Source organism: Verruconis gallopava, assembly GCF_000836295.1.
Source record: "Verruconis gallopava strain CBS 43764 unplaced genomic scaffold supercont1.4, whole genome shotgun sequence".
NCBI lineage: Eukaryota > Fungi > Ascomycota > Dothideomycetes > Venturiales > Sympoventuriaceae > Verruconis > Verruconis gallopava.
Genome location: NW_015622140.1, coordinates 714,612 through 742,094, shown reverse-complemented (window position 1 = coordinate 742,094; position 27,483 = coordinate 714,612). Strand labels below are relative to the sequence as shown.

Here is a 27,483-nt window from a genome sequence, read left to right as displayed (position 1 = left end):
GGCAAAGGGCTCATCGAATACGTAGTGCCGACCGGCTACGCTATGAATGAATCTTCAAGAAAAGTGAAACTACATTGCCTCCCGCAGACTGCCTACTTTAATCTACCTATGGAGGTTAGGTGTAAGCACATGTTTCGTAGGAGCGCATTTTCGCTATTGGCATATTCGTTTGAAAAGTGGCAGAGGGTAACAAGTACTAATACAAACTCCCAATTCCACGCCCAGAGTACACATGGGCCCCTTACACCCTTTGGGATTCCATTTACAGTACGATCCTGAGCTCATGCCTTGTACAGCCGACTTCGTCCAGGTTTGGATAATATGGTACCATAGCATCTGCACTTTGGACATAGGCCTCATTGTAGAGTCGCCATCCGGGTGTGCGCACTTTTCTCGCTGGATGGAAAAGCATGCCCACGAAGTAGTTCATCACAAGTCCGGTGCCCACGGCATTGCGAATAGCATCGATACCCTCGATTATTCTATCGATGACATGTGGGGATGTTTCGAAGAGGTTCGGTACGAGCAGATTAAGAAGATGCAACATGGCATCTTCGCAGCCAAGTCCGACGACACCTAGCGCCAAATGCTTAACAACGGAAGCTGCAGTCTGGCGATGCACTTGATCCCGGTCGATGAGAGCGTCCTCAAGAAGCGGTGTGACGGCGTAGACATAGTCTTTCGACATTTCTCCAATGTACTCGAAAACGAACGTCAGGGCTTTGAGCACGCCGTTCTGAACATTGAGTTCGGGGACACGATACTCAGACATGAGGGACGGGATGACGGTGAAAGGTTGGCACGTTTCGGCGACAATGCCAATAGCGACGGCAGTACAGACACGAGACTGACGTTCTGAGACACGAAGATTGTTCTATAATGGTTGTTAGTCTTCTTGATATTTATTTGGAAATGTGTAGCGCTACGTACCAGGAGCGTTGCTAAGACATCAGAGGGACCAATCGCCTTTGCGATGAACCCAAAGGTGTTGTTAGCCGCGCGTCGAATGCCCTTCTTGTGTGCCTTCAACATGTCAAGCAACTCGAAGCAAATTCTCATCCACTCCCTGGATGGAACAGACTCAGCGCCGCGATCGGCGATACGACCGACCAAATCAATCGTATTTTCCTGCACTTTCTCATGTCGGTTTCGAAGAATAGGTGTAAGGCGTGGTAGCAGATCTCGAACTGGTGGTTGCATAGTCTCCAGACCAACGACCGTGACAATAGCCCGAAGAGCGCCAAGAATTGAACCAAGAACCTCTGGGTACTCTTCGCCGAGATACTCGTAGAGTACGGAGCCGATCTTGGTGAGAAGCGGGCCCTCTTCGCACTGTTGAATTACCACCGCTACTCGGGCAACTAGGTCAGCTGCCTGCTGGCGTACTGAAGGGCTCTTGTGATTGAGCCGCCACAAGATTGTGGACACTATCTGCGGAAGGTATTGCTTGGTTCGTGTACCTAAGCTGTTGACAATAGTGCCGAAGCCGTTGAGAAGGATAACGTCCTCGACGCTTTGTTCTTGGAAAGCGTAAAGAAGACCGTCAATAAGGCGCTCTTCAAGTCGCTCGCTGATATCAGCGGCTCCGAGAGAGCTGATCAGCTTCTCAATTGTCTCGAGTGACATTTTTCTGTATGCTTCAGAGTCATCCTTGAGATTGACTACAATGCGTTCAATGATCTCGCCAGCGCCGACCTTCTGTCCAATATCGACGGTTGTATCGACGACTTGACGATAATTACGTTTATCCAATGCCATTCTTCGCACCCAAAACGCCTTGAAGAAATCATCGCACACACGATTTAGTAGGTAGCTCTTTGTCACGCCGTTTGTTGATGCAGCCTGGGATAACACCTTAAGGACTACCTTTTTCATCTCTTCGTCAGGTGAGCCAAACTCTCGAAGCAGAATCTCCATGATCTGTTCCGTATAATAGTTTGCATATTCCTCGTCCATAAGTGGGATAATGTAGCCAACAGCTTTCAAAAAGGCTGCAAGGCCTTTCCCTCGAGATTTCCGTGCTCCAATCCAAAGAGGGCTCAGGATATTGTCGAAACTCTCGATGCCGTAGGGCGCAGCGGCTTCGGCCAGTGCTGCAATGGATAAAGCAGTTTGTGTCTTAACTTTGATCTGTTCATCCTGCAAATTCTCGCCAATGCAGTCAACTAAGCCTTGCAAGTGAGGCAAAATGGCGCAGCCCATCTGAATAGCAATTTGCTGAACGATCTTGACGCCAGTGTGACGAGCCTGCCAGGACTTCTTTGACCTGCAGACAGCACGTAAAAATGGAAGAAGAGAGGGAATTCCGAGGGCGGAGGCAACAACAGCAAACGCACGAGCCGTGGTGTTTCGCACGTATTCATCTGAGTGATCAATATCTGGTCTCATGGTTGCAATCATGTGTGCGAGACCTGCGGCCTTGGCGAGGTTGGAGATGATTTCTCGACCTTCAACCCGCGCATAGTAGTCTTGGTCAATGAGCAGAGGCTCAATAACGACCAAGATCTTATGCGTGTATGGTCGAACTAGGTCATCAAGCTTATAAAGAATACGATCAATGACCTTGACAAGTAAATGCCGCTCCTGGTCCTCAAGGGTTTTTTCCATCAATAAAGGCAGAATCTCGCTGAAAAGAGCACCAGCGCCAAAAGCGCGAGCGTTGTCCGTAAGTTGACGCAAGGCAGTCTTACGCATAGGGGGCGTGCCGTTTTTGACCTTGAGAATCAGTCGCTTAATCTTTCTCTTTTTCAATTCTTCCACGGTAAGCTCGTCATCGTTCGTAGCATCAAAAAGATCAGCAAAGTATTGCTTATCCTCCTCCTTAAAAAAGGCAAGCTCGCCAACACCAGCAATATCTGTTGGCAGCTCCTTTCCCATCATGTTAGCGCGGACAGCCTCCTGTTGCATGAATCCTCCGAGGACCGAAGAGCTCTGTGCAACACGACGAGGTCCGACAGTGTATCGATATCCCGCTGGAGGCTCTACAATCTTGTAGCCTTCTGCTTCACCCGGTAGAATCATATCCAACTCCTCATCTGACCAGGAAGAGTTACGTCCAATATCGGTACCGAAAGCAACCGGCTGTGGTGCTGTGCCTGTCGGTGCGCCAAGCACATCCCATCTTGAAGAGGGTGCGGGGGCAGCGTTTGGATCTTGAACGAGATCCCATCGTGACCGTGACTTCTTTGGCTCTGGTTGGGTCGCCTCTTCTTTGGAATGCCCGTTGGTGGCTGCTTGACCATTTGCATCATCAACAGCATCGCCCCATCTGCTCTTCCGCTTTCGCTTAGTAGGAACCTCTGTGCTATCGCCGTTCGTGAGAGTTGGCTTGTGCTCCTCCACTTTTACATCGCCATCGCCATTTGCTTCCTTCTCAGCAATGAGTTTGGCAACGCGTTCTTCTTCGCGCTCTAAATCACGCATTTCCATGCGTTGTTTGTAAGTAGCGTCCTCACCCTCTTGAGTTCGATCAAAGGCCCGCTTCTGATAATCTGACATACGCGAGACGATTTGAGCTTGTTTTGCTCGATCCTCGATCATGTCAACTTCGCCATGAGCGAACTCGTTCATGATCTCCTTACTGGCTGTATAGTTGCCAACGAGCTTTCGGCCATTCATCTCAGCGTCTTCCATCTCGTCATCTCCATTATCCACCACTGCGATGGAGGTATTGTAGCCTGCAAATCGATCGTTGCCATTATCGTACAGTTCTTTATCGAATGCTTCTGTGAGAGGGGCTTTCGACCCATCCTTGCGTTGGGTATCTAGACCATTCTTGCCGCCCTTCTTTGCAGCTGCAAGAGCGTTACGTTCCTGCTGCAGCTTCTTAATCTGCGCAAACTCGGCTGGCTCTTTATGAGTGTGAAATCTTGGTGATACATGTGAGATGGACTTACCATCGGACATCTTGTTGAATCCTGTTGATAGCGAGAACGGTCAGTAAGGTCTTGTACTCGAAATGATGGGACGATCAAGATAACTGCGCTGTTGCACGCTTTTTCTGATCAACTGTTTCGAGGGCAAAATCTGTTACTCTCTCGTCGCTGGTATTCGAGCGGTTGGTAGCTGTCGCTTCGGAGAACGAGAAGATTTCTCGACTTCAAGATGTGTTATCACAATGAGAACCTACTTTGGCACCTCACGCAGGTCTCCTTCAACGGCTTTTTAGTCCTCGCGCCTCCTCGGCGCTCGCCTCATAGATGCAGAGTAGAGTTGAACGAGGTTGGATCACACTGTGGCAATGATGTCCGTGATACGTAAAATGGGAGATGTTAGTCGTTCGCGTTGTCGCGGGCCAAGAGGCGCATCGCAAGCAGGAACTTTAGGTTTAGTCACCTTCCGCAGTTAACTTATATGTCTTGGCACGCATCTGAGCACGTGATTGCCACTTCGCCTTAATAAAATCTTCAGAATCTTCAGCTTAGTTAACCTTTGTGGACAATACAATACAAAAGAATTATATCCTATTTGTAAGTTGCAGTGCGTAGGCAATCGGATTTAAGAATTGCGAGGAAGAATCGTTAGTTTAATCCTTGTGAGCTGAACTCTACAGAAGACCAAGTCTAGATTGGCTATCACTTTATCGTCGTCAATCACTATGATTTCGCCGCCATGCAAGCCGCTTTTTCACACCTCATCTCCGGACCACTTCCTTTGCAATAGCATTCGCCAATTCCACCCGAATACCAGCTCCTGTGAGCACATGGATCCATAATCTTTGTGTATCACTCAGCCGATCGTTCGCACTCTTCACCTCAGCAAACTTGATCTCTCTTCTTTCTGTATGCCAAAGGAACAGATCCGGCATTCCGCCACTACGTTGTCCATATTCCTGCGCGAGCACTTTGCATATAAGAGCCAATGCATCACCGGGAAACAGCTCCGTTATCTCCAAAAGATCGTTAAGAGGGTAAGTCCAATCCAGTCCAATGACACATGTCTGACGAGCATGGTGTTCGTCCCAAACGCGGCGGATGAGACTGGGTGCTTCGCCATTCGATATTTGGAGGAGCCGCTGATTGATTTCGCTAAGTCGTGTGGGATAGAATGCATCTGTATGGAGGTCTAAAGGACATGTTTGGAACTGTGTCTGGAAGACGTTGGGGATATAGGTGAAGAGTACGTCGTAGAATAGATACGCGAAAAGCGTTCGTGCAAGACGTCCCTCGCAGTGATAGCCTTTCCACCCCTTTGATCGATAGTATGAAAGGCACATTGCTTCAACTGAACATTCGCCGTTGTCTTCTAAGGGATCGAGCCAGATTGTCTTCGTTCCTCGCCCAGCAGCTTTTCCCGCATGGGGGGAGCTGTTTCTTCTATTTTTGACCAGTCCATCGAGATCTCTTTCAACACGGATACCCTCGATATTGACTTCCTTGGCTGTTGCTAGCCGGACGTGCGAGAATGTGTGCTGCTCACGCTTGGGTATCTTCAAGCTCTTCTCGAGCTTCGTTACACGCTTCTGTAGATCATAGTGATAGATCAGATGTACGAGAGGATCCTGTAGGCCTTCCTCGCATGTTTGTAGTGCAATTCTCTTCGAATATCGCTTGTGTGAATCCTCACTCCGCCTCTCTCTTGGTATCCAGCTGTGCATGTAATGTTCTTCGAGTAGAGCTTTACGCTGATACCAAGCACCCCGCCTAGCGTGATGAAATAATCGCTGCTCTAGAAGCTCGCTCAGCAATCGGTGTTCTTCTTCATGCTCTTTTCTTCGCCCTAGTATCTCACTCGCTTTGTGTAATATTCGAGTATAAACCCAAGCAGGAGAGAGCCGACGTAGATAGGCACCCTCGCCGCTCTGATACATACTATTTTCCTTCTGTTGCTCCTCTTCGAGTAGTGCCCTCCATCGTGGATAGATCACTTTGTACGTGTCCAAGATCCAGTCCAGATCTTCTTTGGTAGGCGGGCCATTATATTCAAGAATGTTGTCCACTTTGAATTGTGTCCGGAGAGCTGCTTCGTACTCAAGGAGCAGTCCTCTTGATCCGAAAATGCTAGCTGATCTTGAAACTATGTACTCCGGGAAATTCCATCGTGTAATTTTCGCAAGAATAATAGCCGTAAGGGACTTATCCGTCCACTCCGTTGAGCGATAAAAAACAAGATGAACCCTTTCGAAGAGTTTCAGAGGTGCAAGACTAAGTCTAATACAAGGTCCAGTCTCAATTAAGATTTTCCTCGTGAAATGGATATCTCTGTTTCGATCGTCATCCTCATTTTCGTATGAAGATGGTGTCACTGAGCCACTGCGGGGGGGTTGATCTCCCGACGAATGGCTCGAAGCTGTCGTATCTACCCTCTTCAAGCTTGCCATCAATCCTACTTGTTGCCGACTGGTCTTGTGTAGCGCGTGCAAGAGCTCTTTTTTGTTTTTGCCCTGAATTTTAGCATCCCTGGCCAACATCTTCAGCTCGTCTAGCCTTAACAGTGACGAGGCCTCCTCCAGCGAGGAAATCGATTTCGAATGATCTGCGAAAGTAAAGCTTTGTGCAAGCGCCGTACCATCAGGTGGTTCCAATTTCCCAGGATAGCTCTCTGGATGTGAGGATGAGGAGGGCAACTGTCGGCGCCTCTGCAGCTCCTCAATTGCAGCATCGAGATTTCCAATGTCGCTATGATATCCTAATCCATTGATCCTATGCCACGCCGAAGTCTTCCTTAAAAAAAGTCTAACATATAGATACTGCGCTTCATAACTTAGTGCTTTCCAGTGCTGAAAAAGTCCTTTCTCTGCATCATTGAACAAGTGCTCCTCATCTTTCAATACAGTATCTAGAATGAGATTAAAGGCGTCCACATAAATTGAGTTCTTTCCTTTCGCCCAAGTTCTACTCGCCAGGCGTTCTTCTGTAGTAGCATGTGCATTCGAGTCCTCATCAGCAGCGCGCCATTTTTCGTATTCATCGATGGCCTCTTGATCTGTCGGGATAGGCGGCAACACAATCTCCAGATCTGTTTTTTGGGCATCTACAGATTCCACCTCGTCGATATGCTTGACGTCTTCAATGCTAGCTCTTTCCAACTGTAATGACGACAGGTGCCCTTGTGTTTTGTCCTGTGTGGCATTGCTGCGCTTCACCCTCTTCACCGGTCGAGTCGAACTCTCATCATTTGGCTCATTAAAATGGGTCGTTATGGGCCGTGCAATGCGCTGGCTTGACATTTGCTTATATTTTGAAGGACTACGAGGATCTAAGGTTATAGTTGAAGCTTCTGCGTGGCCATTTGAAGTCGGCAAGGATCCAGGGAAAGAGGACGAGTTCGACACGAAATTGACGCGTCCATGCATGAAGTCACGCTCAATTGAGAACAAATCCCAGCACGCAGGCAAGTGGTAAATCACACAGCATGTGTATGCGCACAAGTACTTGTATTCAAAAGCTTATAATTATTTTCATTCGTGCTTCCTGATTTTGTTGCATTTTCTTTCCCACACTTATGGGTAAATCGTCCCTCACCGTTATGCCTCTCCAGTTGCGATGAATGGAGTGTATCAGTCTCGCCAATGGAAAACGAAAAGATTGCTAAGAGGAACGCCACAGCTCGATAATATACACGGCTTCAACTATACCACTGAGCCTGCCTAACCGGTACCAGATGGAAGCTCTTTTGACTCCTGTCAAGTAATACAAAACTGTTGAAGAGGAAAACGATGAGAAGAGGTAATTTTACTTACCACCCCCGCCAAATTTGAGTTTAAGTTTTAATTTTTGCTGGGGCGGGGGGATGTCTGAAGGTCTAGAGGATGGTGTTTCAGTGTTCGGTGCAGGAATAGATGAAAGTGGTGGTGGAGGTGGTGCCGTTTCCATCTTCATATGAGTAGTACCATTCGTCTGTGGAAGGGCAGATGCTCGTGAGGCAAGTGGTTCGTCATCGTCGTCATCATCATCGTCTGCATACGGCGGCACTTTTGGTACGGCGCTAGATTTCTCTAGTGTTGTACCCTTGACAATTGACGCGTATTCTTTCTTCTTGTTTTTGAACTTGAGCACCACACGCTTCTGCTTCAACACAGATTTCGTAGCGAGCTTTGGAGCAGGAGATACCCACGAGTTTGCTGAAGACGCGGAAACCTTTTTCACTACAGCTGGCGAAGGCTTCTTCTTCACAGAAACAGGGGACGTTGATTTTATCGGAGCATGTGGCGCCGGTGATTCGTTCTGTGAAGGTTGGATTTGCTTCGGTATGGCTGTGATGGCTGACTGAGACGAACCAGGGGATGGAAGTACTGGAGGTGCTTGGAGAGCTGGCGTTGTTGGGATTGGAGTAGGATTACTTCGTCCGAGGGATATCTTGAGTGGCAAACCAGATTTTCTGCGCTTCGCATCTGGCGATTCTGACCGCTCGTCCGAGGTTTTCTTGCGTTTGAGATCAGGCCGGATATTCTGCGGTTTGAAGCGGAATTTGTCGCTTCGATAGAAACGAATTTTGCCATCGCCGAGGTTTTGGATACGCCAATAACGTGGGTAATGGAGAGTGACAGGTAGATAGTCCTTCGTCTTGTAGAGGTGCGCGCAAAGATCAAGCAGCTCAGAGAAATCCTTTAAACCAATTATGGGTGATCTAAGAGAAAAGTGAGTGAGTGAAATCATTCGGGTCCGAAAATGTCTTGACGAACCTCAGCGCATCCATGATGGCTCTCTCCAAGGTTTTATTCTGTTCAAGTTGCACTGCCATCCACTTGAGAGCACCTTCCAAGGTAGATCTTTCCATGGCTTCGTTTCGACTTGCCAGCATAGTTTCACCAGTGTCAATTGTAAAACCATTCATATCTGCGTCTCCGTCTTGCTGACGGTCGATTTTTGTCTCGCCAAGAGCAATGGACGCAAGGCCTCGGTGTATTCGGCGCCACAAACGATCGCGAAAGTATGAGGATGGTTCATTTGCAAGTGAAGAGAAGATATATCGAATGAATGAATCGTTCGCCATCATACCAAGACTGATCAGGTGGTCAAATGCCTCAAGACGTACTTCATCATGGTTGCCTGGACGAGTATACGGTAGAAAGGAGGCAGTGCGTTTTGGTATAATGCGCAACAGCATTAAATCAACCAACCCGCGAAGCGCTGCTCGAGTGTGGACATTACGATATGAGGGTATCCATTCATCGATACGCCTCATCCTTTCGATCTCACCAAGAGCTTCACGCTTCAAGCGAGCCTCGGCCGCTTGTTCTGCAAGATCGGTGTCCATTTGGAATTGGAATGAATTGTACGACGATGAAAGGGCTCGCGTAAGTCCAGAGATGAGGTAGGCGACGTAATATGAGTCCGAATACTATCAGTCGTGAGTGTAAGTTGCAACGTGCATAGCGAGATATCATGCTTACCTGGTTGCTGGAATTATCGTTGAATTTCAGCGTGTCGAGAAAGAATTGCTTAACTCGCTTTGGTGCCTTTCCCCTGTCGTCGCGTATGACTGACATTGCTTGAACAATTGCGCATCGAATGCGATAAAGCCTCAAATCAGAGAAGTCGTTTGGTTTGGTCATTCCAGCATTACCCTCATAACAAAACAACGTCTTGAAAGCCTTTTCTAGGTGAAAGAACCCAATATAATCAAGCTGGCTGATCGCACAACCCACCAGAGCTTCAGCAGCCTTAACTCTCACACCGTAGAAATATCGGCTGTCCATGAGTGTGCGCAGGAAGACTGATGACAACAACCTTGAAGGTGTTAGGGCCATGAGACGTTGAATAGCCTCAAGATGTGCTACAACGTCGTTGTCGCCTTGGAGTTGCATGATATACATGAGTTCGAGCTCACCCGGCGTACCCCCTGGATGAAAGCTGATATTTGCGATCCACTCAAAATCTTTGTCAACTCTTATCCACTCATATGACGCATTTGCAAGGATATTCTCTTGGTCCTCGCTCAAAGTTTCGAGCTGCCACTCAGCTGCCTCTTCCGGCTTCATGAGAACATCACCGAGTGAGTATGTTGGCACGTAGTCGTCTCCGTCTTCAGCAACATGTGCGTGGCCTTCAACGGCGGCTTCTTTCAGTCTCTGACGTCGTTTTCGAAGCTGATTCTTGTTCTTTGAGTTATAATGGAATTCGACTTTGGTTTCACCATCACGAACTTCAACGATTTGCTCGTATGGCAGGCCGCTGGGCTCGTGTACACGAATCGTCATTGGTCCTGTGAATGAATCTTGCAACTGGCCAGCATATATCTCATGCTCCATTTCTTTCACTTCCCGAAAGAAGTTGCCAGCAGACAGAGGTTGAGGTTGCAAGGCGAGTACATCCAATTTCTGCGTTTGTTTGATGGTGATAGCAACGCTAAACTTTTTTTTCTGGAACGCTTGAGAAACCAGAAAACTAGGTACTCCAGAACCGTAGACCCACTGATCAAAGAAGCTTTGGACCTTTGCATGCGCAACCTTCTCAGTCGTGTAAATGAAGCGGTCAGTCCATATCTCATTGGACCCCAACCGCCCAGATCGTGCGTCAGATAACATCCTCGTCAATATTCGAACGACACCAACAGCACTACTCTGCTTCACCAATCTTTGATGAAGCAGATAGAGTATGAGAGGCGCTTTCAATTCGAGGAAATCAAGCTCGGCAGGGTCGAGAGAAACAGCATTTCCACACTCATAGATAGACGGCATGTGCTTATCCTTATCCTTGACGGCATCTGCGGCAAGCTTTTGCCGATATCGTAGTTCGTTTCGACCCCAAAGACCCGCCATGAAGTTCTCAGCCATGAAGTAAGACGCGCCTACTATAATCCAATAGTCTGAACTTGCTTTCGGAGTGATAAAGACACCGATCCACTGACTTGCGGCAGCGCGAATCAAGATTCTCGAATTCTCCCACACACTGTCGAGTATAGTTTCAGGATATAAAAGACGCGAGCTACATAGCGAAAGTGTTGCTGTGTCTATTACGTCCTGAGCTAGATCGTCCACGAAACACATCTTGTACGTCTGACATTCGGGGGCGAATGGGTAGGATATGTATGACTGCATGAAGCTATCGATAGCCATTTGGAGAGGTAAGCAAGTGTTGCGCAGTTCATCAGCTCGGCCAGGCATGCAGTAGCCACGAACCCCTACGGCATGGTCCTTAAGTTGGTCCTCTTTGCCGCTCTCGCGAAATTCAGAAAAGTCCACCTCCTCAAAGGGTCCAATTGCGAAGCCGATGTGTACAGGCGCAACAGGTACCGAACACTGAAAGACCCATTTTCTTCGCCGCTCGCTAAATTTGCATGGAGCATCGTTGTCTTCAAGCAAACCAGAACCAACCACAATGATGTCTCTATTGCGCTCCTCGTTTGTGAGCCCCCGAGCAAATTCATCCTCGTTTGCGTTGATATTCATGGTTTGATCATGTCCGTTCGCGCCATTCGTTCGCGGGTCACCCTTAGTGCGTTGCGGCTTCCAAAAAAGATCTCCTAAAGTTCGTGGGCAACACACGCTCAATCTCCAGGAATATTTCGAACTAGGCGAGCCAAGGTAAGGAAAAACAAAGCACGGGAGCGAGCCCGGTAATGATGATGCACATGTATACACATGAGGATACCGTGAGTCACCATCTCGTAGTCCTATCCACTGTAGACTGTCTCTTGAATTCTCGATTGTGTATTCGACCACGATCGTGATGGGAACGAACATGGTATCCCCTTCTTCCAAATTGTTTGCCAGAGCTGACTCTAGGACGGCATCAAGGGCTGCACTGTGTGCGGATGTGATTTCGTTTGCATTCAAAGTATTAACTTTGATTTGCTTCGGAAATTGAATAGAAAGATTGGGATCAGGCTGTTCTTTCACAGCATCCTCGATATTTTCTCGCATCTGGTGATGCTGATGAACGGTATATCCATCCCTAACGTTCAAACCATCATACGGATCGCGGTATGTAGGTAGTTTGACAGGATGGCCATCGACAAAAACTTTGGTAACCTTTAGGGATCGACATGTTAACGAGACTGACGTAAGCTCCTTCGACTGAGGCTCTATGATGATGCTCGTGCGCCCAATCAGTACCCGCGACTTGAAGTCGATGTCGAGTTCCACCTCCTGCTGCGTAACTGTGTAAAGAGCTTCGGAGCTCTCCTGCTGCGGTTGCTGGGCCTGCACGCCAACCTCATCTACTGTGACGGGCATTTTGCTCCTGCGGTCAGCTACCGCGCAGTCCGTGGGTATTTGTGTGCGCAGGCCACCATTTCCAGTGACAGGAAGTTGGGACTGGGTGATAAAAGGTCGGAGGAATGCGAGAAATCGTGAGGGATCAACTCCTAGGTCGCGTGATTGCTACAGCGTGACGGTGAAGTTAATCTCAAATATCTCTGAATATTACGAGGCTTTCGTGAGGTTCGTCGCAATACTATTGAACGAGTATCTGTCGCCTTCGCTGACAATGTAGAGTCGCAGGATGCGCTCACGCTGTCATGATACATTGCAGCCTTGTTGCCTCAGCATCAAGGACACAATTGGGATGTGCCCATGCGAGCATACGGCAGTTTATTCACATGTACAACGAATGCTATATGATCGAGTGAATTGAATTGCTGTGAAATTCACCTTTTTTTACTAAATATTCACTCTCCTTTGAAATGAGGGTGATCGCTTCTGTATCCTCCGGTGCTCGTATGCTATTCCTACACAAAGTTCATGCCGTACTGCTCTCTCTCCTAGCAATTAGCCAGATATCTGCGCTCGTATCGGTTTAACTCCCAGACAAACTTTTATTCTGTAGTAGTTTGCAGGGGTTTAATATAATGCCGGTTCTTGGCCTGCTCGTCCTTTATCACGTCGTGAGTTTTCGTCGAGAAGTCCATAGACTTCGGCGGATTCAGTTGGAGCACCGATAGTAGTCGTTGCGGTGTGCCTTCCTTGTATCATTGAAATACCGTTTCTTTCATTTGCCCGACTTTATCATCTTGTTTTTCTTCTCTCGTCGCCGCAGTCGCTCGACCCGTTTCCGATGCATCTTCTCGGCCAACTTCTCGTACCGCTCTTTTTCAGCCTTAGCCGCTCTTCGATCTTTGATACCTTGTATCCAGCGCTGCATTGATAGAGTTAGTGAAAGCTTAAAGACCATCAAAGCTCTCAAACTCACTTGTCTGCTTGCCTCCTTCTCTTCCTTCATTTCCTTCTCCTTGGCCTTCATAGCCTCAAGAGCTTTTCGTTTTTCGGCGCGTTGCTCATAAGAGGTTAACCCTGCTGTTGGTCTAAAGGCTTTCTTGTTTTCGTGCCATTGTTTGCCTTGAAGAATCTGTAAGCGTCTAGAAAACCGCGTAAGCAAACGTCTCATACCATTTTTGCGCATTCCCTGGACAGAAACACATGAGGAACTCGAGGTTTCGGTAGTCATGGCTAAAATTCACCAATAATGATGCACGACAGCGAAAATCAGGAAATGGTACACGAAAAGCAAGCGCGATGAGTTGTGCTCACAAGTGAGGAAAATTACAGGCTTTAGATAAGATCGATCAGATAAATGATCAGACCCCTACCAACCGCTTCGGAATGGCAAAACTTTTGGAGCCATCGAACACAAAAAATCCTGCACGCCCTGCAAAAAGTTCTGAGCTACTTAAGCGTACATCGACACCGGCACGATGAGCTGACAAGTTTCTTCGTTTATTTAGCTGCGCACATCTCTCGCCTGTGCTCCACATTGGTCCCCGAGTTCGGCCGACAAAGATCACATATACAATGCGTGTGGTCTAAAGCTACACCGTCACCGCTTCCCACGACCCCATATTCGTGTGTGAATTGTGAACCTTGATGGAAATTACCCAGGTTCCTTCTGGAGCTATTGATCAAAGAGTGCAAGATGCGTATCTCATGGACGAGGTGACGTCGGCAGGAAAACTGCAAGAGCAAGGCCTCGAGGCGATAAAAGATATTGTCTACGGTTCTACTGCCGGCATAGTGGGCAAATTCATAGAGTATCCATTCGACACAGTCAAAGTTCGGCTACAGGCGCAGCCGGATGGCTTACCTCTGAGGTATTCGGGTCCACTAGACTGCTTCAAACAGTCTTTCCGTCAAGATGGATTTGCCGGCTTGTACAGAGGTATTAGTGCCCCACTTGTTGGTGCTGCTGTAGAGACGAGTAGTCTATTCTTCAGTGTACGTTTTCTTCACCTTATTTGTCTCCGGGTACGCTAATTCCCAATAGTATCGTCTTGCTCAAGATGCTCTACAAGCCACAATATTGCCAAAGGTAGAACCTCTTCCTTTGTCCGCCCTAATTGTTTGTGGAGCAGCCTCTGGTGCCTTCACTTCCATTCTCCTCACACCTATCGAACTTGTAAAATGCAAGATGCAGGTCCCGGTAGATTCTGCATCCGGCATCACGAGATTACCCAGCGCAAGCGTCATTATATCCACTGTCTACCGACATCACGGTATCTTTGGCTTTTGGCACGGCCAGTTGGGTACTCTGATCCGCGAGACTGGTGGTTCGGCAGCCTGGTTTGGGAGTTACGAAGGCGTTAAAGCAACTCTCCGAAAATGGCGCGAACTAAGCCCAAGTGATTCACTCCCTGTCCAGGATCAGATGTTGGCTGGTGCAGCAGCTGGAATGAGCTACAATTTCTTATTCTACCCTGCTGATACCATCAAGAGTAGGATGCAAACAGAAGAGGTCAAAGAGATAGTGGCCGGGAATGGAAAGAGGACGTTTTGGGCGGTGGGAACTACCTTATGGAAGCAACATGGTTTGAAAGGATTGTATAGAGGATGTGGAATTACGGTGGGGAGAGCAGCACCGAGCTCTGCGTTCATTTTCACCATATACGAAGCACTGAGGAAAACATTTGGATAGCCAACGCTTGACGTCTTGCGACATTGCGTAACATAAGGCAGTTTGCCATCATCTATAATTAAAAAAAATTCATAGTTAGTGCTATATCTTCTGTTCCCTTGTTTTGAGATGTACTATGCGGTCGTTCGAATTTTCTTCGTATCCAAAATCGTTGCCATTTTGTATGAGGGTTGTGCGTGAACGAACCACTTGTTCGAGATTTCAAAGAAGTTGTTGCAATAGTTAAATTGCACCCTTCTCTCGTCGTTACAGAATGTCCAGATCCTGAAGCGTGGCCAGTTTGAATGTACGCCTATCAGCAGATTATTCTCAGGATATTGGTCATATACCCGGCACCAAACGACAGAAAGTGTTTGCGAGAACTTGGGCACAAGAACCAGTGTTATGTCTCCAGTTTAAGTCTCACAAAAATGGCTTGAAATAAGTAGCGACGAATTATCGGTCCTTTGAGAAAATTTCTTTTTCTAATTATCTTTAATGTGGTATTCAAGCATATCGGCAAAGATTTATCAGGCAGAGTACTCAATGCTAAGTGATTACTTATGGCAATTCGAAAAATTTGCTCTTAATGATGAAGCAAGTTGTGTTTCGGGCCAAATTCACAGCTTCATTACACTCTGAGCATTTTCTAATTACTTATAATTCTCCTACGCCATCATTATGCGTATATCTATGGTATCATCATGCACATCCACAAATATCGTCCTAAATGTAATCATCATGCTGAGTGATGAGGCATATCCAAACTCCGTTCATTGTGCGAAATCCACCATTCCGACGCAAATTTCGATCTAGAACCTCTCCAGCATGTTTTTCCGTACTGTCCACATCCTGGCACGTTTGCCATATATGTACATCGGAACCGATAGAAGTAGACACGCGAGTTGGATGCCACCAACGGCAATGAACACTTTCTTCGAACCGTCTGATTCAAGCCAGGAAGTAAAGAAGAGAGAGAAAACGAGGCCGTGAAAGATGTCTTCGCTGATCTATTAGCAGTTAATTCTTCTTTTAGGAAGCAACTTACTTTTCGAAAAGTTCAGTGTCACCAGTGCTTCGCCAGCATACTGCCGATATGAATCAACAGCGAATGTGATGGCAGTTGTGCTTCCCAGAGAGCATCCAAAACTAATAACACCGAAAAAAAATGTGGGCACGAACCACATGTCCCGCTCTGCCGCTGACCACCCAAAGCCCATCAAGCCTATTGTAGAGGTGATGGCAATGGGTATTGCCATGACTAATCTGAATTCCGGCTCGTAAACTCCATCATTGCGCCTCGCCATGAATCTCACAATAATGTCGGATATTCTACCAGCAACAGCCGTGCCCATTATACCGCCAACAAAAGGGCTCAAGTACACAAGACCAGTCTGGATGGAGTTAAAGTTATAGCTGTCACGATTTTTGTAGACCACCGAAACTGACTCAGAGAGCACAATCAGCCAACCCACAGAGAGAGAGTACACCATAGCAGACCAGAGTATTGAAGGGTACAAGAAGAGAACGAATGGGCGAACCGCAATTCGGAACCAGTTTTCATGACTAAGTCGTCCGTGGTATGGCTTCAGAGTATCCTTATATGTCTTCAAAGGTGCAGATCGGTAGTGCTCTGTATACTTAAGTCCAGCGGGGAGCGGTAGACCTTCTGACTCAATTTCGGACTTCTCATCGAATATCGAATGAATGGGCGTCTGCACTGGTTGTATTGGACCTCCAGACTCGGTTTCACCTTCTGGCATGCTCCTCTCAGCCGTTTCTACCATTGACGATCTACGGCTAGTTTTTCCAGTGGAGTGATTTGGATTAGCTGCCGGCAAGCTGACATGCTTGTCGACTTTATCTTTTCCACCGGTGTCGGCTAACACGTTTGCAGGGCTCAGGTTTATGGCCATTTCGTCGACAACAGAAGATTGCATCTTCGTCTGTGCCACGTTTTGTACTCCAGCTGCTGGTGACGCAAGATCGGATTGAGTAGCCATAGTGAAATAATCGGTGTGCTCTTTTGCTTTCTCTTCATACCAGGGAGAATTTAAGTTACGTAAATTGGGTGCAGCCTGCATGGCTGGCCCGGCTTGATCAACAACTTCCCAGTCTGCGGGCGATTGCCATGACGACAGAGGAGTACCAACCGTAGATTGTTGCTGAGGTGTAGGAACGGTTGATGCTGAGAAGTTCAGCTTAGACAAGCGTGAGCATTCAGGGATAGCAGCCACAGAATCCGACTCTGCGACATTCTCTTTATCGACTTGCGTGGAAGTTTGTTCGAATGCAACATGCTGCTCTCCTTTTCTTTTACTGTGAGGGGGGTGCATTTGCACTGCTAGGCTGCTGGGGTCGTCGGTGGTAGGGTCAGTGACCTGATGTCTTGCACTGAATCCAGACGCCGTGCGATGGAACAAATGTGGCAGATGCAGTTTCGAAAGAGAGCCATGACGATTATGTTGCCTTGCTCTTGGTGTTCGGTCCCAGAATGTTTCAGGTACAAAGAGAAAGAGCAGTACACCACCAAAGCCAAGAATCATGGCAACAATCCAAAATACCCATCGCCAGCCAAGTGTTTCAATGATTGCTGCACTAACCAATGGTATTAAGTTCTTGCCTCCTAGTAGAAGCAGCGTATAAATCCCTAGACGATATGCTCGCTCATGGAGAAAGAAGATCTCTGCAATCGTCGCTGATGGCAGACACTCGACCGGGCTGACTGCGATACCTTGAAATATCCTAGCCACAATCAAGGAAGCAAAATTTGGTGACAAGGCACACCATACTGAGCTTATGATGAACAGCACGCAGGAGGCCAGGTACACTGGCCTTTTGCCAAACTGAATGGCGGTGGGCGACATCACAACGGAACCTAATCCCAACCCCATCATGTACAAACCTGTGCTTAAGCTGACGCGTGAAACTGAGATACGGTAGGAGGTAGCGACCTGTTGGAATCCGGCCGCAAGCACTGGAGTCATGCCACCTCCCATCATGCAGTAGAAGCCAAGAGAGAGAAGAGCTGCGTTCCGACGCCAGATGGGCCAATTGAGGGGATCATTGCCGCTGTCGTCCGGTTGTGGTTCTAGAATCACGCCATTAGCAGTCTTCTTCTTCCGGTCTCTGGTTGGCGTGCGTGACCGGCTACGGAGACCAGGCGGATATGGCGACGGCAGGGAAGACGCTGAAGTGCGCGCTGGCGCGTGTTGTAGACCAAGCGGCTCATTACGCTTCGAAAATTTTGAGAGCAGCAACACAGATCCTGGGACTGTGTTAGACTAACATACGTTCTGTCAGCATTAACGAAAGATATACCAGGGACTTCATCCGTTTCTTTGTCTTGCAGGATCCCCAAACTCCATTTCGGTCGCTTTTGAATAGTGGTTCCCTCAGGATCATCTGTCGAAGCGGAATCATGAAGTCTCCCTTCTTTGTCGGAAGCGTTCTTGTTTCGTGAAAACGGACTCCATTTTGGCATGCTTCCAGGTTCTGTGGACGGGTGCTAAACGCTATTGAGACACAAAGACGCTATCAGTCTGTCATTCGTCACGGCTTGATAAAGCTTCTTCGCAAAACAGGACGTTCTTACAGCAAAGAAGTACAGCTGGACTATATTGACTCAATTCTTGGCGGGGCAAACAAGCAGTGAAGTGGACGAGGATGGCGATCTTTATGGGCGCTTCTGGCCTGGATGCACAATGACGTCTTCGTCTACGCCGTATACTAAGAGACAGCGAAAGAAAGGAGAAGGGTTAGACAGTCGGAAGCTGAGGACTAAGTTGAAGTTTCCCCAGTTGAAATGATAATGGGCGAGTATGGCATGCTTCGCCGCAGTCATATGAACCGCTGTCAGATGCTAGGACGACTGAACGTTGCACAAGCTGCGTCCACATCCAGTCCTGATCAGGCAGTTCGGGCCAGGGTCTGCGGCTTTTCTCCACCCAGGCTGTCATCACAATGCCTGCTGATCGCTACCCCATGACAGGACTCTCTCCTAGAACCTCCAAAAGCTTTGCGTGGAAACCTCTGCTGCACATCACACCGCACAGTCGGAAATGTTCTCCATGCGGTAACTTCCGACGTTAGCGTACTGTTCAGATGACCATCGTCGTCGTTGCTACCTGTCTGACTCGGCTCCGTGCAGAAACGCGGGTTCTCCCCGCCCTCTCACATGGACTTTCATAATGACATATGTCGTATCTCGCGCAAAACCCAAAAAAAAAACGCGAGGATTCCTCATCATCGCATGCATGATGCAAACGACGCTCCATAAGTGGACGTTTCATTCTGAGTTTGTAGAAGATAGCATCTCTCGTCCTCTCCATCCTTGCCCTACCGGTCCGAAGATCGAGCAGTAGATCACGACGAACTCGGTGTTCTTCGCGCCGTCAATAGTTATCCATGCAAAAAATAAGCCTGGAAGGTTGCTTGACGAAGCCTTGCCACAGGGAAAAGAGAGAACCTCCCCCGTGAAGGATCGAGACGCGGATCAAATGTCCATTCTTCCATCCGTTTAATCATACCATTCTACTGTTGTCTTAAGCGCACTAGAGGCTGCCCTGCGGCTGGAGTATGGAGAGTAAGACACTGATTGTGGTCCAAATCAGCAGATGCACCGATATTCGAAAATTTCAATGACTATGGTGGTTCAAATTAGGCGAACGTTTGCTCTGTTCACGCACTCTATTCTCTGTAGGCCTATCGTTTATCTCCGACATTGGAGTCCTAAGCCGCACGTTGCTGAGTGATTTCATGTTCAGTATCTATAGTCGTAAAGTGAGGAGCTCGTTTGGACGCTACTGAGGGTGAAAGTTTATTTGTGTTGTTTGCTCTGGGCCTCGTCTACCGCTTGTCCACATTATCTCTGTGATAACTACTGACTTCCTTATCATCGTGTTTGATCCCGCTCTGTTATCTTTCATCCGAAATACTTCTATAGTTGATCGACGACTTGAATCCGTGATGTCAATCCTCATCTCTGCTTTCCAGGCACCTCGAAGTTATAGCAAGTCCACCGAACTGTGGTAAGACAGTCTGATGAACAAATTGTACAGTTTGGGACCTCATCGCGAGTACTCATGGCGTGACATGAACCTTGATACTCTCGTCCTTCCTAGAGTCGCTATGTAGTGCAAATCTCTGCGCAGATATCTTTTAGGCTAGTGCGAACTAATACTAATACGCTAAGTGCCGCACAGTAGTTCCCAAGTACTTTGATCATATTTGTAGCCAACCACAGCGAGGTTTTCTCGAATTCCGAACGATTCGGATGCATATATGTTAGTGCACTGTAATCTGGCAGGTTCGATTTTGCCAGCGAAGTTGACTGGTCATTTGGGTTTCATGAAATGGTGACAAACTTTGGCTGCTCAACACACGTAGACTGAGCTGAGATACTGTTGCAGCATAACGCCACCAGTTGCGTGGCTCTAATCAACTGGGTATGACGGATGGTCGTATTGTCAAGGACAACTTATGGCGACCATTTCCAGAGCTAGTCCTTCAGATTTTTCAACTGATAGCTCGTTCTGAGTCGAATATCTCCAGCGGAGTCTGGAGTAAATATCACAATTTCCTTGGACGACAAACTTTCCAAGAAAACCTTGTGGAAGGCAATCCTGAGAACGAGCACATAGATAGTGGATTTACCAAACAGCTTGCTTTCAGCTTCTTTCGCGGACAGGGAAATTCACGGCTCTTCGTCTTCACGTCAGAATAGTGTGTGAACGAGGTACTAAGTGGAGTCATTAGAGAATCCTTTCTTCGGCTTTGAGAATTAAAAATCATGCCTTGTGAGTTGAAATTTGGTATGCTCAATTATATAATCCATTCCCATGTAACTTCGTACAATCTACCATAGTCTTCGTCCCTCGAAGTACGAGCTCGCGCACAAGAAGATTCATTTGGCTTTGTGCTGTTTAGTGATATGCTTACTTGATTAGGCAATGGTTAACAGAAAAGCCTAGCGCGGTTGTATATTTTACCCCTCGAATATTTCTGCATAGCAACGCACAAAACCGACCCCCCACACAACCACTGCACTTTTGGTGACCACAACTCTACACGACCTTCTGTCTGGCGCAAACATCATGTCTGACGACAAGATCTTCTCGCTTGAAGGCAAAAGCCTGAAGCTCGACTCTGCCGAAGATATTCGACCCCACATCGAGGCCTTGAAGAACAATGACAATGTCGAGGAAGTGCGCTTTCAGGGCAACACCCTTGGCGTAGGAGCTTGCGAAGCGCTGGCTGAGGTCTTGAAGACCAAAAAGGATCTCAAAGTTGCAAAGCTGGACGACATATTTACAGGCCGGCTGCTGAACGAGATACCACAAGCCCTAGACGCACTTTTGCAAGCATTGCTCACACTACCCAAGCTGCATACCGTCAATTTGAATGACAACGCTTTTGGGTTAAATACACAAGCACCACTTGTTGCCTTTATTTCGAAGCATACTCCGCTCGAGCATCTTATCCTTAACAACAACGGCTTGGGACCACATGCTGGTGTATTGATAGCGGACGCGCTTACAGAGCTCGCAAAGAAGAAGAAAGAAGTTGGAGCACCACCTCTTAGGACAGTAATATGCGGCAGAAATAGACTGGAAAATGGCTCTATGGAAGCATGGGCGAAGGCCTTTGCTGCTCATAATCAGGTCACACACATCAAAATGGTGCAAAACGGTATACGGCAAGAGGGCATCACGCGCCTGATTACCAGCGGCCTTGTCAACTTGAACGAGCTGCAGGTGCTCGACCTACAAGACAACACCTTCACGATCATGGGCGCACGAGCACTTGCAAAGGTCATGCCCACTTGGACAGAATTGACGGAACTAGGTGTCGGTGACTGCCTGCTGGGCGCCAGAGGTGGGGTTTTACTGGGTCAGTCACTGGCAGCAGGCAAGAACTCCAGTATCGAGGTCCTTCGACTTCAGTATAACGATATCACTTCCAAGGGTGTGGAGGCCCTGTCGTCCGCCCTCGATAAGCTTCCTTCTCTTCGACGTGTTGAATTGAACGGCAATAAATTCTCAGAAGATGATGAGCACATTGAGAAGATTAGAGGTGCCCTTGACGCCATGAAGGAGAAGAAGGGCATAGAGGATGACGAGGATGAGAATTATGGTTTAGATGAACTGGATGAGCTGGAGAGCGAGGATGAAGAGGAAGAAGAAGAAGAAGAGGCAGCGGAAGCGGAAGAGGAGGCAGATGAGGAAAAAGAGAAGGAAGAGAGGGTGCTGAAGCAAGCGGACGAGGCAGAAGCAGCGAATGTCTCAGAGAAGAAGGACAAGGATGTTGATGAACTGGCTGATATTTTGGGAAAGACAGAGATCAAATGAATCCTACTTATTGTAACTGGGCGTTTGGAATGGAAGAGGACGATAGCATTGCATCCATGCATGGACTACAGATATGGACGAATGGACAGCACATGTGGGAGATGACGCTTTTGAGATACCATGTAGAAAGAGCTCATTTATGAATAGATAAACGTTGACTAATCCAAGCATAATTCGAACAACATCATTAACTCAGCGTCTAATCTTTATGTTCTTTTTCAAATGAACCCAGATCATCCCGATACCTTGCAGATGCTAGTAAAGCCGGGGTGGATCCTAAGACGCGGTACTTTAGGATCCTAATATTTGGATGTTCTTTGGAGGTCAGCTGCCCCTCATCAGAAATACTCTTGGAAGGCTACCATCTTTCGTTTTATTTCATCCTTTAAGGCCTGAATTGTCATTCGACTCCCTCCATTTCATCCTCGCCTCCGTCATCTTCACCACCATCTTCGCCACCTTCATCATGCACTCTCCACCAATGTACACAACCCAAGCCAGCCGCTGCCATACTACCAATGATAGCATATGGGACGGGGCTCTGCTTCGCGGTCTCCTTTTCATCAGCTGCCTTTTGAAAGCCGCCCGCAGCCACATGAGTACGAATGGTCAAGTCACCATTTGGGTTTTCAAGGAAATCAGCTTTCTCGGGCCCAGTGTTATGCCAAATCTCGTCCTCTACCCTGAAGCGCACCGTCTCGTCCACTTCGTAGAAATATGCATCACTCAAGTCATCGTTCAGCGGATCTTCCGACGCGTTAGGGTTCCAGACCCAAACAGGCTTGGCTTCGCTTGTGAGAAGACGGGAGTCCTCCGGCAGATTGGTGGGAGCGGGGATCCAAATGTCTGCGAAGAAGTCAAGGCCGATGCGAATTCCCTCTGGGGATGAACTGTCAAGTATGACGCCTTGAAGGATTTCGCCTTTGAATGGCCGGAAGACCACAAGACGAAATTCCACTAGGACGGGTCAACCTTTGACGTTTTTGAGAATGCATCTATCCAATTACCGTTGACATTAATCATTCCATCACCTTGGCCGATTAGACCTTCAGAGGCTCGTAGAACATCCCATAGGAAAAGACAAAGACCAACATTTTGGAGAACCTTAGATCATGAATAAGTCGTGAAATTCCAAAGGAATGGTTTCAAAACGTCATACTCTGTTTGCGTATTTTTGATTGATGTTATCTTCAAGAGCTTCTTCAATGGGCTTGCGCAGTTCTTTCGGCTGAATCTGTATCAAGTCGGAGATTGTTGTCTGGCAAAGATCAGATACTGCTGTGTCTCATCGATTATAATTCAGTGCTTACAAGAACGAACATATTGATCTAATTCTTTGCACCTTCATGATCTTGATAAGGTAGAGATTGGCACTTGAAATCATCTTGCTTTATAACCTTGAATTTTGCTGTAGGTCATACGAATAGAGAAAATGCTAAGCCGAACTAGGTCTAGATACTAGAGTGGACCGCTTGGGGGATACCTTTTCTATGCTCGTGCACCGTCATCTCGAACTCTTTTACAGACTTCTATTGAAATGTACAGAGTCTAATTCGGGAACTATGCCGAAAGTTCTGCGAATATACATCACAAAGGCATTTTGAGTCGTTTCCATTAAAAGGTATCGATGCACGCGAAGTCGGTACTGGTTGAGGTTTCTTCCACCGCGCATACGATCCTGAATCTTGACCAGCACTTGAAACTCACTTGCGCTTGAATTATGCAACTTTGAGAATTTGATTTTTAAAGTATCTTCATCAAAATGAGCGGTTTTTCATTTCCTCCGCCACCTCCACCTCCACCAGCTCCATCTGCTACAGGTCAGCAAGCACCGCATGGTAATCGAGCAGATTCATCCAGCCGGGGAGCTCGAGGACGGGGCCGAGGGATCAGTCGAGGGAGTTTTCAACGGGTTGCGTATCACCAACAATCATCTGTGCCTGCTCAAAGAAGCCAGACCGTAGCACCGACTTCGTGGCATCAACTTAGGTCTCCACCAGAGCCATTGAACAGATTAGGAAATGACGGCTATCAGAATCATTCAGTACATAGCCAACATTCTCAGAACACCTCGCTTGGGTATGGTCATCAAGGACAGATTCCTCATGGCATTGCCATCCGTCCTGGCGTTAAACGAACGCACAAACAGGCTTTTGATAAAGGTCACACGAAACAGGCAACACAGAAGCTTGAAAGCAGACCGAAGGTTCCAGCAGCACCTGCTGTCCCAAGCTTTGGCTTTTCCCTGCCTGCAAAGGCGTCTGCTGAGCAAACTTTAATTGAAAATGAACAGAACTCCAGTCAAAAAAAGCAGCGAAAGACTAATTTTCTCGGACTTACGCCTCGGGGAGAAACACGTGATGAGAGTGATGAGGATGTAGATGAAGAAGCGTCATTTGCACAGGGGAGTCAAACGTAAAGCAACCAAGTCTTCATTCTGTGATGTCAACTAATCAATCTCAGTATATCCATACAGCATCGTGGTCGCTCCATTGAGCTCAAAACCGCAGCTGATGTGGCAGCATGGATTGCAGAACGCAAGAAACAGTACCCGACGCAAGCTAGGATAGCCATGAAAAAGGCAGCTCAAGGAGCTGCTCAACAAAAGGCTCAGGGAGAGGGAAGTATGGAGGAGCCAGGTCACTTCAAAGGAAAAGAGCGGACCGTGAAGGCGAAGAGGAAGGAAAGAAATCCAAAAGGAGAGGAAAGTGACAAGTTTGCAAACAACGAGGACCATCCTTCGCAACCTGCTTTTGAAGCGACAAATGATCAAGGGGATCCTCGGATGAGAATAGCCTTTTTAGAAGAACAGCTAAGGCAAGCAAGAGAGGCTCTAGCCCGCGGATCAACTGCCCTAACAGAGGATACGATGTTCCAGTCTACTGCGCAATTGGTCAATCACCGGAAACCAGAGACAGCACAAGAGAGTTCAGACATATCTCTCGGTGAAATCACGCCACTATTTTCAACTTCGACTAGCAGCACAAAAGATATCACCAAGCATGAGGAGAGCAAAAAAGTTCTAGGTTTGATCTACAGTTCTGAAGATGGCGAGCCAGTGAATAGCACATCCGAGTCCTCTTCCGAAGAGCCAAGTTCCGACTCAGACGATTCGGATGTGGACTCAGATTCCGACTCAGATACTCCGCCAGAGGAAATTTCTGCAAAAGCAAATCATCCTATCAATGTCCCTCCGCCACGCAGAAAGGAGCCAAACAAAGCACAAGTGTGTAAACAGTTTGCAAACACGGGGCGATGTAAGTATGGAGAAAAGTGTACACGTAGCCACTATGCAGTGTGCAAATATTTTGCAAAACATGGCCGTTGCAAGTACGGGGATAAGTGCAGGCTAAGCCATGATGTCACTCCAAATACCGGGAAAGGAGGTGCAACTAGCAGAGATCGAACAAAGATCATGTCATTGCGGGAGCGCATGTTTGAGCAGGAACAGAGAAAGGCAGCAGAACTCGGAGTACTTGTAATTAAGCATTTCGGAGACAAAGGGTTTTTCCAAGAGATGTGAGCTAAACTCCAAAATAGTAATTTTCGCAATAATTGTATCATGTGCAATGCTGTTCATTCAATTATACTTTGCTCGCGCTTTGGATCCAGTCATGCAACTGGCTCAAAGTCAACCACACGGCTTCTTCGGTTCGTATTGTCCTGCTGCCTTGCCCAGGGCAGGAATTGACCCAGAAGTCGAACAATTCGCCTACATTCGCCTTGCTAATGCCTTTCTCGGCAAGATCTTCATCTGCTGCAGCTGCCGCTTCCAAGCCAGCAACGCCTCCGAACACGACCAGCGCATGTTCGAATTTGTCCGGTAGTGAACGCGGGACTGACGTGTCTTTGGTTTCCGTGCCGTTGTGCCTTGATAATAAACTCGATAGCGTGATTCCGCGTTCGGATGTGCCAATGCTGACGTCGTAGCCTTGTTCAAATGGCGACTCAGTGAATACAGAGCTCAAGCTTGAAGCTTGACGTACGGTGTAGCCCCAGTAGTATCCCCCCTCCTCACGTGGTTCCGCAGGATCGACAGCTTCTGCATCCGGTATGGATGAGGTGGGCGTATTTATTCGAAAAGGAAAGGAAGGGGGTGCTGCGGCTGTTGCGAATTTCAAAGTTACCCGCGTATGAGCGGGAATAGGTACATTGATAGTGACAGGGCTTGGAAAGCCAACATCCACAGAGGAAGTCCCTGACTCCGAACTGGTTGGTTCGACTGTCACGCCCTCCCGATACTGGCACCATTCGTCTGCCTTTAGATGGTGGGGCATGTCCAGCGAAGGGCAAGATCCTGCTGTCCTCAAATTTGGATGAAGTGGGAAGAGCTTCTGTCGTAGGTATGGTGGACACTCAAGATATGACAACAGGTGGAACAAGAAGTTGTCCGGGTCAGATACGCCTGTATAGCCATCTTCAGTCTCAAAATCCCTCATGCGATGTTGGGCATGGCCATTGCGCGAGGAATGCACAGAAGCTTGACCGTCATTAAATACAACAATCTCATCTACACAGAATACCGCAGCTGCTCGGGCTATACGTCCTGCAAGAGCAGTACGCAGCTCATGTGATTGCGCACTGAAAATCAAGATTAGCATAGACTCATGAATAAAGCAAGAGCAGTGGTGAATTTTTCAATTAGAAAGAAAACTCGACACATTAACTTACTTTGCAATAATACTACCTGGAATTGCCAAGCTCAAAGTCGCTTTTCTGCCCTTTCCTGAACTGTGAAAAACAGCAGTTGGCTTGGAAGTGTCGAGGTCATCAGTCTTTGCACTTTGATGAACTACAACGTCTCGTTTTCGCTTCTGAATTAAGGGTCAGTCTCTGCTAGTCATTCACTTGATCCTTAGAAATATGTGTACTTTCGATTTCGGCTCACCCATGACTCGATACGTTCAGAATGATCAAAGGAAACCTGATGGACTGCCCTTGCTCGAAGTTAGCGCGACAAAGAGGCTGTTGCTGCCTTAGTATATGGGAATGTGTGCCTGATGCACATTCCATTCCCATAAGCGATCTCTATGATGCTGGTCTAGTCAACTACCAGAGGATGGTCTCGTCGAATCTCCTCTTTCTATTATCAAAGTCTTTGGCTTAACTCTAAATCATGTTGCGTGTGGCTATTTTCTCCACTCTCAATTGATCAATGCTATCTGATTGGTCTTTAGCAAGTAACGCTCCATTGAATCAAGGGCACGAGGATAAACCTCATGAAAGACATAAACGTATTCCTCGATTGGTTAAGCAGCTTAAATTTTTGAGCTAAGGGAAGCTCAGCGCTGATTCCTTTTACCTGAGCTTCGTGACTAGGCCCTACTGTCGGAATCACATTGGCTCCGCTTGCAATTCTTTAAGCA

General features: G+C 47.5%; 10 protein-coding genes across 12 annotated transcripts; 3 read left to right on the top strand and 7 right to left on the bottom strand.

The window, feature by feature from the left end:
* Positions 1–262: 262 nt before the first annotated feature.
* On the bottom strand, positions 263–3,906 carry PV09_01699 (uncharacterized protein; the record flags this gene model as incomplete). The annotated part of the gene is made up of 3 exons (XM_016354630.1): positions 263–874; positions 931–3,845; positions 3,897–3,906. 3 exons carry the CDS (start codon positions 3,904–3,906, stop codon positions 263–265), a joined length of 3,537 nt encoding a protein of 1,178 aa, XP_016217642.1.
* A 613-nt stretch (positions 3,907–4,519) lies between these two features.
* Positions 4,520–7,227, bottom strand: PV09_01698 (uncharacterized protein). Its single transcript, XM_016354629.1, has one exon. It carries the CDS (start codon positions 7,166–7,168, stop codon positions 4,634–4,636), a length of 2,535 nt encoding a protein of 844 aa, XP_016217641.1. The 5' UTR covers positions 7,169–7,227; the 3' UTR covers positions 4,520–4,633.
* A 145-nt stretch (positions 7,228–7,372) lies between these two features.
* PV09_01697 (uncharacterized protein) lies at positions 7,373–12,360 on the bottom strand. Its single transcript, XM_016354628.1, has 3 exons — positions 9,335–12,360; positions 8,624–9,282; positions 7,373–8,568 (listed from the first exon to the last, which is right to left on the bottom strand). Exons 1-3 carry the CDS (start codon positions 12,116–12,118, stop codon positions 7,674–7,676), a joined length of 4,338 nt encoding a protein of 1,445 aa, XP_016217640.1. The 5' UTR covers positions 12,119–12,360; the 3' UTR covers positions 7,373–7,673.
* A 142-nt stretch (positions 12,361–12,502) lies between these two features.
* On the bottom strand, positions 12,503–13,557 carry PV09_01696 (uncharacterized protein). The gene is made up of 3 exons (XM_016354627.1): positions 13,271–13,557; positions 13,074–13,219; positions 12,503–13,019 (listed from the first exon to the last, which is right to left on the bottom strand). Exons 1-3 carry the CDS (start codon positions 13,326–13,328, stop codon positions 12,873–12,875), a joined length of 351 nt encoding a protein of 116 aa, XP_016217639.1. The 5' UTR covers positions 13,329–13,557; the 3' UTR covers positions 12,503–12,872.
* On the top strand, positions 13,506–14,875 carry PV09_01695 (uncharacterized protein). Its single transcript, XM_016354626.1, has 2 exons — positions 13,506–14,092; positions 14,142–14,875. Exons 1-2 carry the CDS (start codon positions 13,745–13,747, stop codon positions 14,787–14,789), a joined length of 996 nt encoding a protein of 331 aa, XP_016217638.1. The 5' UTR covers positions 13,506–13,744; the 3' UTR covers positions 14,790–14,875.
* A 458-nt stretch (positions 14,876–15,333) lies between these two features.
* PV09_01694 lies at positions 15,334–18,637 on the bottom strand. Of its 3 annotated transcripts, none has more exons than XM_016354624.1 (4): positions 18,364–18,637; positions 18,090–18,302; positions 15,817–18,036; positions 15,334–15,768 (listed from the first exon to the last, which is right to left on the bottom strand). In XM_016354624.1, exons 2-4 carry the CDS (start codon positions 18,250–18,252, stop codon positions 15,581–15,583), a joined length of 2,571 nt encoding a protein of 856 aa, XP_016217636.1. In that variant the 5' UTR covers positions 18,253–18,302; positions 18,364–18,637; the 3' UTR covers positions 15,334–15,580. The 3 variants fall into 3 exon arrangements, with proteins under 3 accessions (XP_016217636.1, XP_016217637.1, XP_016217635.1); XM_016354625.1 differs by having other exon boundaries at positions 18,090–18,283; XM_016354623.1 differs by having other exon boundaries at positions 18,090–18,637.
* A 2,131-nt stretch (positions 18,638–20,768) lies between these two features.
* Positions 20,769–22,312, top strand: PV09_01693 (uncharacterized protein). The gene has a single exon (XM_016354622.1). The coding sequence runs from the start codon at positions 20,864–20,866 to the stop codon at positions 22,115–22,117; it is 1,254 nt and encodes a 417-aa protein (XP_016217634.1). The 5' UTR covers positions 20,769–20,863; the 3' UTR covers positions 22,118–22,312.
* Positions 22,226–23,484, bottom strand: PV09_01692 (uncharacterized protein). Its single transcript, XM_016354621.1, has 4 exons — positions 23,428–23,484; positions 23,277–23,375; positions 23,125–23,221; positions 22,226–23,074 (listed from the first exon to the last, which is right to left on the bottom strand). Exons 1-4 carry the CDS (start codon positions 23,437–23,439, stop codon positions 22,518–22,520), a joined length of 765 nt encoding a protein of 254 aa, XP_016217633.1. The 5' UTR covers positions 23,440–23,484; the 3' UTR covers positions 22,226–22,517.
* A 169-nt stretch (positions 23,485–23,653) lies between these two features.
* PV09_01691 (uncharacterized protein) lies at positions 23,654–25,651 on the top strand. The gene is made up of 2 exons (XM_016354620.1): positions 23,654–24,532; positions 24,581–25,651. The coding sequence occupies exons 1-2, from the start codon at positions 23,880–23,882 to the stop codon at positions 25,638–25,640; spliced, it is 1,713 nt and encodes a 570-aa protein (XP_016217632.1). The 5' UTR covers positions 23,654–23,879; the 3' UTR covers positions 25,641–25,651.
* PV09_01690 (uncharacterized protein) lies at positions 25,574–27,237 on the bottom strand. The gene is made up of 3 exons (XM_016354619.1): positions 26,989–27,237; positions 26,789–26,931; positions 25,574–26,698 (listed from the first exon to the last, which is right to left on the bottom strand). The coding sequence occupies exons 1-3, from the start codon at positions 27,007–27,009 to the stop codon at positions 25,702–25,704; spliced, it is 1,161 nt and encodes a 386-aa protein (XP_016217631.1). The 5' UTR covers positions 27,010–27,237; the 3' UTR covers positions 25,574–25,701.
* Between the last annotated feature and the right edge of the window lie 246 nt (positions 27,238–27,483).